Source organism: Danio rerio, chromosome 1 (assembly GCF_049306965.1).
Source record: "Danio rerio strain Tuebingen ecotype United States chromosome 1, GRCz12tu, whole genome shotgun sequence".
In the NCBI taxonomy this organism is placed as follows: domain Eukaryota; kingdom Metazoa; phylum Chordata; class Actinopteri; order Cypriniformes; family Danionidae; genus Danio; species Danio rerio.
Window position 1 is genome coordinate 49,499,699 of NC_133176.1, and position 11,554 is coordinate 49,511,252.

The following is an 11,554-nucleotide window of genomic DNA, read 5'->3' on the forward strand; positions in this document are numbered from 1 at the left end:
ATGATTATATCCTAAAGAAAAATAAGCAGGTTACATGGCAATAAAAATCATAGCTCACATGTTTAGGCTCCGGCAAATGTTCAGCAAACATTAGAGAAAAACGAGCGATTTATTGTTTATTCCAGTGAAAAAGATCATTTACCCCAAATAACATTTGTCAACAGTGGTTTGTGGCCAACTGTTTACCTTCCGCGCGCCGCAGAAAAACCCTTCAGCTGCGCCTGTGGCGAGCGCGCTCTCTCCCGTGCGCGTCACCTGACCGTGAGCCATATGCAAATCAGCCCCGTCCTCAAACGCCATTGGCTCTCTCTCACTCATTTATTCCCTGTCAAAGCGCATCATATGGCCGCTCTCCCACTAACTTTTCTAGCCCACAGCTGAAAGTAGCTCAAAGACAATTCCACACTGGATGTGAAAATCACGCCGAGAGGAAGTTCGAATAAAACAAAGGGAGTCGAGCTGCCGCAAACTTACCATCCATCATCTGTTTGGATTGTACCGATCTCCTGTTCCAGTGGCCTCTTTTGTTATTAGGAGGTTCTGCGCGCGTGTGTGCCTGCCAGGGGAACGGTGTGAATGTTTCTGTGTGTGAGCTGAGCAAGTCAAAGCCAGGTGAATGTATAGCATGATGATGGAGACGGACTTGCACTCTCCAGGAGCCCAGACTAACACAAACACGGGTCACACGGGACCCAACAGCGGCAGCAAAGTTAACCAAGACCGCGTTAAGAGACCCATGAACGCCTTTATGGTGTGGTCTCGGGGTCAGCGCAGAAAAATGGCTCAGGAGAACCCAAAGATGCACAACTCCGAGATCAGCAAGCGCCTCGGGGCGGAGTGGAAACTCATGTCCGAGGCGGAAAAGCGACCCTTCATCGACGAGGCGAAACGGCTGCGCGCCATGCACATGAAGGAGCATCCGGATTACAAGTACCGGCCCCGGAGGAAGACCAAGACGCTGCTCAAAAAGGACAAGTACTCTTTGGCGGGTGGCCTGCTCGCTGGATCAGGGGGCGGAGGTGGCGTGGGGCTGGGAATGGGTGCAGCGGGGGTCGGCCAGAGGTTAGAGAGTCCGGTGGGTCACGGCGGGAGCACCGCGGCGAGCTACGCGCACATGAACGGCTGGACCAACGGCGCGTACTCGGGCCAGGTGGCAGCCGCAGCGGCAGCAGCCGCAATGATGCAGGAGGCTCAGCTCGCGTACGGTCAGCACCCGGGCAGCGGAGCGCATCACCACCACGGGCACCACCACCATCCACACAACCCCCAGCCTATGCACCGCTACGAAATGACAGCTCTCCAGTACAGCCCCCTCTCAAACTCTCAGAGTTACATGAGCGCCTCGCCTTCAGGATATGGGGGGATATCCTACACACAACACCAAAACTCGAGTGTGGCGTCGTCTGGGGCCATCGGCGCGCTGGGCTCGCTGGTCAAATCGGAGCCAAGCGTAAGCCCTCCCGTTAACGCGCACTCTCGAGCCCCCTGTTCCGGAGACTTGCGAGAGATGATAAGCATGTATTTACCGACGGCGGAGGCGGGGGATCCGTCCGTCCAGAGCAGACTTCACGCTGTACCCCAACACTATCAAAGTTCCACGACGAGCGTAAACGGAACCGTTCCACTGACACACATATGAAACAACTACGCATTCAGACTCAAATAACCAAATATTTACCTCTTTTAGAGCATAACTACCTTTTTGTACAGAATGTCTGTTCTTGTAAATTTGAAGGTGATATTATTTAATTATAATACTTAAGGGTGTCCTTGGGATGTTGTCTGATAATTTGTCCGAAATGATACAGTATGAGTGAGCTTTTTTTGCGAGGGATTAATTCTTCTTTTGTGAGTGTGAGAGATTCTGTTAAAACGCGAATAAGAGTGGGTGCTTCAGTGTATAGTCAAATACAATGTTTTTAAAGTTTTCTAAGATTTTTCTCGATCCCACTTTGATTTGTCAACACGTGAGTTGCTGTATTTGATCTATTACTTATTTGTTTGTTGTATTTTTTTCCTTGTACATTGTGAATATAGGCTATTACAGAGAAGAGATTGATAAAACATCTGTAAATATATTTCGGATTTGCCAGGGGATAAAAAGGAAACGTTTTGCGTTGATGTGAGAAGAATAAATTTCACTGGTTTTGCTCTGATTCTGGAAAGTTAGTTGCTGTGTTTATTTTGATTTTTAGCCCGTGGGACCCGCGATTAAGCAGATTAAACTACAGTTTACATTTTAATGTATTAATGTTTAAATGTCTGCACAAACCAAGTATATTAATTAATTTTTTGTTTAAGGAATTATGAAAATAACGTGTTAAAAATTCATAATTATTCAATAGCCTATTTTGAACTCAGAATTACTGTAATTATAAGTGGAAAGATGAACTAGAATTCCCGCAATCTTTAAGATATCAATATAAAATGTAGAAACTAAAACATATCTCTCAGCTCTGCTGAAATTTGTATAATTTGAGATAATAAAAAACGAGTAGCCTAAACATTTTATGTACAGTAGCCTAATATTTGAGTTGTAAAACTATTTGGTATTATAATAATAATAGGTTATTTTTTTATTGTTATTTTAAATGATGCTTTATTTGTTGCTATTACATTTACTCTGGCAAATTAGACGATTGTACAACACATTATAAGAAAATTAACATTTCATTAATCATGTCGAACGATTGCAAAATTTAATGCATAAAAAATGTGTAAATATCTTGATTACTGTTTAACGTTTCTATTGAGTTTTAGACACTTGTAAACTTTCCACTATATGTCTCGCGTGTCTGTCTTAACGAAGCCACTTCAGATCGCTTGATAATTCCTATTTATTTGATGTCACTTTTGTTAAGCGTGATCAGCTGCAAGTGCGACCAAGCTATTTTGCTGTCAGGAAAGCTTCTGTATTTTGTTTTGTTCAAGAAGGCTTCCGTGACGTTGTTGCTGTGTCTTGATGCATATGATGGAGGTCAAAGTTCAAGACCTCTCAAAATAAAGAATGCCCAATGAAAAACGAAGAACAGAAAATAGAGAGCGAACCACATTATTAATTGTTGAACGGACCAACCTCTCTTTTTTTCCGTGAGCCCCGGATTGTGCAGACATATGCTTTAAATCCGATCCACTTCAATTAAATCCGCCTTGGTCCCCGCGAGCCACTCTTGACTGCATTTACCGGATATGGAATAATTGCTTTCCAAAATTCTGAATGGAGTTAAACATGTTACTGTTTGCTGTTTCCACCTTTGATACGCGTTTTTAAGAGAATATTATATTTTTTTCGCCTTCTGGCTTATTTCTTTTTTTTTTTTTTTTTTTTTGTAAAATTGACAACCCAATTTTCTTATAATTGAATTGCTGGTGGGCCGTCAAGCAAATGTTGCTCGTATCCTCCGTGGGGTGTCAGTGGGATTAAGATGAATGCAGAGTGCGTGGCAGAGAGTGTTTTGTGTCAGGCAAAGAGGAGGATTAGACAGCCCAAAAAGCTGAACCCCCGGGTCAGCGACAAGTCACACAATGACACCCACCGGAAGAGTGACGTGATGCGGGAACTTTCCCGCAACAAGTGCAGGATTTATAGAGCTCTTTGAACCTCGGTGATTTTTAAAAACAATTTATCGCTTTAAAACAGCACGACCATGACAAAGTCGGCGAATAGCTTTCACTTTGATTAAATTTTCAGTTTATCAACATAAATAACCACGAAATCCGTTTAATAAAAATGACATGCAGCCTATTTGCTTGTTTTATTGGACACTATGTATACATATTTTCTATAATTCGTTTTCTGTAAAGAATTATTGAAATTATTTCGAGGAAAAAAAACTATTTTTATTGGCTAAATGAAGCTTGTGTGCATGGGACAATAAACAACACTGCTTTTCTTAGCAACGCAGATTTGCATCCACAAACAAAGAGTGAGCCCAGCATGGGCACCAGTCCAGCAGACTGTCAAACCACAGACTATTAACCTTCACTGTTTCCTGGTAAACGAATAAAACTGCATATAAAGAGCTCAGATGCAAAAACCTCTAAGTGACGTTTAAAATTTACATAAAAAATAAATATTTTTCTCGGCCTCATTTGTTTATGTTGAGATGTTTCACTTTAAAGATCATAAAAAGGACTTGTTATTTGCCATAAAAGTAACATTACAGAACCCCCACACAGAAGCCTGATAAAAATGCTCATTTATAAGAATACTCAGACGGCATTTAGAGATTTTTGAATCTGAATTCTTCATATCTCACCTATAAATCTATAATAGTAACGCGGACCTTATTCACAATATGTTCTAAAGAGAAATTGTCGAATTGAGCTTGTGTTTTGTCATATGTAAAGGCGGCGATCCCTTGCTCTTCACTGTCCTAAATGTTCCTAATTAGCATCGGGTTTATCATACCCCTGCATATTTTCTTGCCTCCTTAGAAAAAAAGCTGTTTGCCGTTCTGCTACGGAAGATTACGGAGACAGATTGCAGAGGACGAATGTGCGGCGCCAGATTAGCGGGGAATAGAAACAGCAACTGGGCCAATAAATTCCTTGCGCGGGCCTTATCGTGCAATTACACGTTGACATGTTTAACAATCTCGCGGTCTTTTTTCCTAATCCATAAACCCTCCAAGAGGCACGAGACGGTACAGCCGTTTCAGACGTGGGTAAATGTTTACAGAATAAAACTTAAAACCTGTGCTAACATGTTCCACACAGTATTATATTGAACGATTTTTTTTCAATTATAGTTATTTTACATTTAGGTAGCTAAATGGCCAGGAAAAAAATATTTTTTTCCTCTAGTTTGACACTGCATCTTCGTTTTTGTCTAACAATAGGATGTTAAGGTTGCAAATCCCACTTTTTCAGATTATTGCAAACATATGTCTTTCTAAAAGACATTGTGCAATAATTCACTCTTTATAAATGTATTTTTTTCGTGCTGCCATAGAAAAACCAATAGGGGTTCTCATAGAAACTTTTTAGTGAACAGAAAAATATAGTAAAAAGGAACAATATTTGTAAAGAACATTGTAAAATCTAAAAAGCCATCAATATCAGAAGAGAGAGAGAGAGAGAGGTACTACAAAAACAACATTTTACCTGCCATTTACCAGTCTTCAAGACATATTTGTGTCTGCAATTCAAACTGCCGAAACAGAACTAAACCTGACATGAATGATGAAAGATCCTGATAGAAAGATGAAGATATTAACACACTCTCTGTCTAACAAATGCCCTTTGTAATCTGATATGGTGTCTCAAATTCATATAGACCTATATTTATATCACACGTTACACAAAGTTGGTCCGCATAAAGTAATTTTAATATTGACCTGTAAACGCACAAATAATACAGTTGAACACTTTTTTAATCGTAGTAGCCTTTGTAAATAGGCCGAAATTGTATAAATAACAGTAAATATTGGCCTTGCAAGTTTTTTTTTTTTTTTGTTTTTTTTTTTTTTGGAAAATGTCTAATTTATTTGTGTCGATTTGTTTCAGACAAATTGAAAGTAATGAGAAGGATCCCTTTAAATACTTAAAAAGATATACTTTAAAGGTTTAAAGGGTTTGTTCGCCTCAAATAAAAATGTAGCCTACTGACCCTTTACTTACTCCCAAGTTTCTTTTTTACCTGTTGAACATTTATTTTTTTATCAAAATTTTTTTCAAAGAAAGTTAAAAAACCTGCAACAACTGACTTCCATAAGAAAAAAGCAAATAGGCTACCACGGAAGTCAGTGGTTACATGTTTCCAGATTTCTTCAATATATCTTTGGTATTCAACAGAAGGAAGAAAGTCAAACAACTTTGAAACAAAGGTGAGTAAATGACAGAATTTTCACTTTTGTGTGTAATATAAGGTTTTACGTTAGGCAAAGATGCTCACATGAAATAGACATAGAGATTAAATATGCTAAACTTCTGCTCATCGAAATCCCATCCATTGGTAGTTAGTTAGCGAGTTATCTCTTTCTCACCGTCTCTTTCCCCGCACACACACTCTCTCACTTTCCCCTGTTAGCAGTGTCCGCCTGTGCGGGGCCTGCGGCGCAGTGATTGTGAGACACTCTGCTGGAATTTGGCAGCGTGGCGGCTTTGGATCGGCGCCCCACGCTGACTGTCATTCAGCGGGCCTGCGCGACTCACTGTGCCGTTGGGAAGTGTCGCTCATCCGTGCACTCATTGGCCTTACAAAGCTGATTACAAGCATCAGCGAATTCCTGAAGGCAATGAGAGGCGATGCAGGTGCACGAGAGGGTAAGTTCCTGGTCGGAACATGTGCGGATGTGGCGGAAAGTTGTGAACACCCTAAACTGACTCACTCGCCCAATCACAATCTGAGCTGAGTCGCTGAATTTACTACTTTATACAGACTGGAAATAGAAACTTCTTTTTTTTTTTTTGTAAAATATTTATCACCAGAAATGGGTTTAAACTATTGTTTGTCTAACGTATAGAATATTGGAGATTTATCAGTTCTTGTAGCACATTTACTTTGGTTCACTTTGGTATTTAGTTCAACATCGATTGAAATTTAGTAGCCAACTTGATTGCACTAATTAAAATTCGCTGAAAAATATTTTTAGATTTTTAAAAGTTGTTTTCTTTTAGACTATAAAGTCTCATTAAAAGCAAACTGCGTGCGTGATGCATTGTGGCATACCTAAAGTCCGGAAACCATTTTGATATCGTGATAGAACAAATAACATTCAAACAAAAACGAAATTATAGGACAAACACACCTCTGTATATTTTTAAGACTGTGTGAATGTCACATATTTGGACTTTTAATGAAAACGGCTACACTTTGACAACTTTTGGATATTGATGTCTCAAAGGTATACTTTGAATTAGTTTGCAAATATTAATTTTTCTTTGAACTTGTGACTTCTTTTATATAGCCTAACCATAATTTTAAAATATTGATCTTTTTATTACCTAACAAAAGAGCCGAAATGACACCTACATTTCAAGAGCTGACAGCAGTCTTATTAGCTACAACCATCCTTAAAAATACTTTTGTTCACAATTATGTTGGGGTTAAATACAGACTGATTTCAAAACGTCTCAGAATTACATAAGTGTCCATTCAACCCAAAAGAGGAGCTCCTCAGCGATCACTATCACTGGAATCTCTCGACGGCTCTTCTTCCTCAAAGGGAGATCCGTCACCTGAGAGTTGTCACCCCGCTGTCACTTGCTGATTAACGGACAAAGGGGATCTCCCGGACGGTCTATGGCAGCCAGTCACCCAGAACGGACTATGCAAATAGGCCGGAGAAGACGAGAAGATGGCGAACAGAGCTCTCAATTGTTGTTCGGACTTCACAGCTTTCCGTGCGCAGCTGCATCTCTGTAGTTACCCAGCTAAGCGCTGTTTTGCATTCGCGAGTTGAAGCCTAACACGTTTCAAGCAAGTGAAACAGTTGTCCTTAAACAAGCAGATATGTGTAAACGGTAATGTTATACGTCATTGCTAAGAGAGAAAGAGATGGGAACGAAAAGAAACTTTAGAGTGCCATATAGCGAACAGTCGTCACTGTGTGTGCGCGTGGAGCTGTCCAGGTGCTGAAACACAACATGCTGAAGATGTGGCTTCCCAGCAAGCAATTTTAAGCTAATAAGTCAAGATTATTGGGTTTGTTTAATGTTTTTTGCTTTCATAATACCCCATCTAAATATAACTTAACTCTTTACTGATAGATTTTCATTAAAATACTCTTTTTTTGATACACGATTTGATACACAGCACTGTAAAATTAACTTCTACCACTGGCAAATAACACCTAAAATATCAAAGGAGCAGAATTAAAGTGCTGATTGAACAGAAAATAATGAACTCCTGCTGTTAAAAAGCTGAATCACTGAAGAAAATCACAAAACTACAACTGAATTTATTCACAACCTGCTGTCCACTCAAACATGTGTATTGTCTAAATTGCAGCTTTTTTTCAACACAAAAAATCAGGTCACTGAAACCCAAATTTTTGAAAACTCAGGGTGAAGATTTTAAAAGCGCTAGGGTCTGTGTTTTATTAGAAAATTGACAAAAACTTTTTAGTTTACAAAAATACCTGTGCACATGTGGACATGGCCTTTGGAACTCAACTGAGAACTCAAATCTGTCAAAATCTCACCTCATCGGGATCATTAAACAATTCCACAAACAGAATCAGCAGCTTCACGTATTACTAACCTGTTTAACTATTTCTGTCAGATGTCTACAAGATTCACTGAAAAATACTTTATGGAAATGATCTGTTAAAAGCAGTTGTTTTGAGTTAGAATGCTAGATGTTCTCCTCCTATTCAAAGTTAACATAGTTGCCACATATTCAAATACATATTTCTTGATAAAAAAAAAAAAAAATCAAAAACCTGGAGAAAATAATTGCAAAACATGTTCATATATAGGACACTATTAACAAGACTACATGCATGAAACCATTTTTAAAAATTTGTGCACAAATGGGTTAAATCTAATAGTGTCCGATTTTAAAAGATTTAGATGAATTGCAAGCAATCTGACGACATATATTTTGAAAACTGACAAAATAAATAAAATCAAACGGTTACAAACAGGTAAGGACAAACTTCATCGTGATTCATTTTTGAGTGTACTTTAGCTTTTACTTTTAGAGTATTTGGGATGCAAAATTAATAAAATCAACAGAATTCACAATCCTCAATAAAGCCTTAGACCTGCTGTTCCTTACACCATGACTTAAACACTGTCAAAAAAATTTGTGGCATCAATGGTTCCATGAAAAATTATATATTTATATAGTAAGAAGTATTTGTAGATTTTCTGTAAACCAATGATTTTTGTTGTGTGTGAGAAGTCCTCTCTCTCTCTCGATCCTCCTTACACCATTTGCAATTGACTGCAATTTGCAGTTGGCTGGTGGGTAAAACCTCACCTCTCCTCTGGCTCTTGGACTTGGTTGGTCAGAGCTGCCAAAAAATAAAAGGCTGTAAATTAGCCCAATTTATGATGCCTACTGTGTAAATCAGTGATGCTTCCCATGAAGTGCCAGTGGGTGAGGGTACAGAAAAACAGCCAGAACATTCTGTTGCCCTGTGGGGCAGTTCATTAGCACATAACAACCACTTAATCATGAGATGAAGTCAAAGTCTTCCTCTTGTGTCTTGCCATTTGGTGTTTTCTTGATTAAGTTGAGTTTAGGGTGCCACATATACCCCACTGTGGCCAATGGGCATGACGTTCAGTTGTGTACATTAAACCTGTCATGGGGCTCTGCAGTATTTGCACATTCTCAGCTTGGATTTAGTTGACTGCATGCATGTTTTTGAGATTCTCTCCCCTGAGACACATTGTCTATCGTACTGTGCATAGTGAAATATATCTAATCTGTGGCTTAATGTTTAAAGCTAACAGATGGAGGAGGTTTTATTGGTTTCCACTAAAGTATTCTGTAATTCTCTCTAGTCTGAGGGCAACCAGCAATTTTTTTTTTCAGTGAGCTGTCCCTGATTCAATGAATATAGAAATTTGTGATGAATCTCATGTATTTTAAGGACACATGCTATTAGATCTACTCCGTAAAAATGATTAGTTGGCTTAAATAAGAGAGTAAAAGTTAACTGTAATTATGAAAACTAAGTTGTCAACAGTTTTAAGTTACTATGTATTTAGTGGTCGACTTGTTGCTTTTAGGGCAGAATGCTTACCAATCAATCAATCAATCAATCAATCAATCAATCAATCAATCAATCAATCAATCAATCAATCAATCAATCAATCAATCATCAATTCATCAATCAATCCATCCTTCATCCATCCATCAATAAATTCCTCCATCCATCCATCCATCCATCCATCCATCCATCGACCTCTATTTATACAACACTTTACTACAACAAAGCTTGACCAAAGTACTTTACACCAGTAAAAACAAAGTATACAACACAACTAGAAAGCAAACAATGCAAAAACAATACAAGAAATGTCAAAACACATTGCAAAAGCAAGCCATTTTTAACAAGTGGGTCTTAAGCTTGGCTTTTAAAGGGCATCTATAATAAAAAAATCTACTTTTTAAGCTTTTTGGACAGATCTGTGTGTTGGTATAGTGTATAGACCGTCATACTGGGGTGATATGAACACACCCAGTCCTTTTTTTTCAATTTAACTACAAAAAAGGGTCGGCCAATTGGAGCTGTTTTCAAATCGATCGCACCATTACGTAGGTGTGCGATACCCCCGCCCACCGAATTGATTGACAGCTGCGCATTAACATGTTCCGGTAGTCACGTGTATATGTCAACAAGACCAGGCAGACATACGCAAAGCAACCGGGAATAAAAGGTCTGTTCTGTTCGCTAGGATCAGCAATCATCATCAAATGTGATTAAGAGTAAGTTTCACATGTTTAAAGTGTTTTAAAACAGAGTATGTGTGTAATTAATTACAGCGTTTTACTTCAGCTTTACTTCATCAGCACAGCCGCGTGTCAGAACAATTATAAAAGAAGACGCTTCAATCCCGGTTTGTGGAAGTTAAATCAGGTTTATTTTGTACATTAGCATAACAGATATCCACACAGTACTTGAGGTTAGCCTTAACTAAGCTAAGCGCGCTCTGTCTGTCTGCCTGCCTGCCTGCGTGTGTATCTGTGTGGGTGTGTATCTGTGTGCGTGTGTGTGTGTGTGTGTGTGTGTGTGTGTGTGTGTGTGTGTGTGTGTGTGTGTGTGTGCGCGCGCGTTAACTTTGTAACGATATTGTGTGTGACTCATCAATGCAACTTCACAATATTGATTAGTAAAGGTTAGTTCTTACTGTAGTATCTCACAAACGCTACGTGAGACCTTCTTCCTTTAAGTCTTGTCTGTTGTCTGACGCAGCTGAGGGAGGAGATTAAAGCACGTGGGAAGGCATATAGAAACAGTAGGCGGGCAGAACTCGGCTTAAAGGCGCAGTACGACAAAACCACCCCCTGCTGGAAATCAGTATAAAACAGCATCTTGTAAAAGGCATAATGAAAAATCTGATGGGTATTTTGATCTGAAACTTTATATACACATTCTAGAGACGCAAAAGACTTATATTAAATCTGAAAAAAGGGGTAACCTAGGTGCCCTTTAACTTATATGCTTTTAAAGTAACTAATTAATTTTTTTTGATGCTAGTTCCTGTCACACAATGTTTGATGAACACTTTAATTAATTAACTCTTAAAATAAAGCTGTAAATCCCTCTAAAATACATTTTAAACAAAATAAACCAAAACGTACATGGACGTCTAAGTTACTGTACAACTTTTTTTGTTTGCTAAAATGGTTTTGGAGGGGATTTAAAAAACAGAGCAGATGAGGAAGGATTTCCAATTTTCCTACCCTCAGAAATAACACAATCTCACTGCAATTTGTAACTTTTTGATTTAGTGGCTTATTTGTATGAATTCGTAGGATCTAATTCGTACAATTTATTACGACTTGCTCATGCCTCAATGACGGTTGGGTTTAGTGTTGGGGTTAGGTGCAACGCCTCCTTTTTAAAATCTTTTAAAAAGGTACAAATTTATA

General features: G+C 38.8%; 1 protein-coding gene across 1 annotated transcript; it reads left to right on the top strand.

Moving 5' to 3' along the window:
- Positions 1-381: 381 nt before the first annotated feature.
- On the top strand, positions 382-2,155 carry sox1b (SRY-box transcription factor 1b). The gene is given in 1 exon segment (NM_001037662.1): positions 382-2,155. A coding segment is annotated over 1 exon segment (1,023 nt). The 5' UTR covers positions 382-616; the 3' UTR covers positions 1,640-2,155.
- The last annotated feature ends 9,399 nt before the right edge of the window (positions 2,156-11,554 follow it).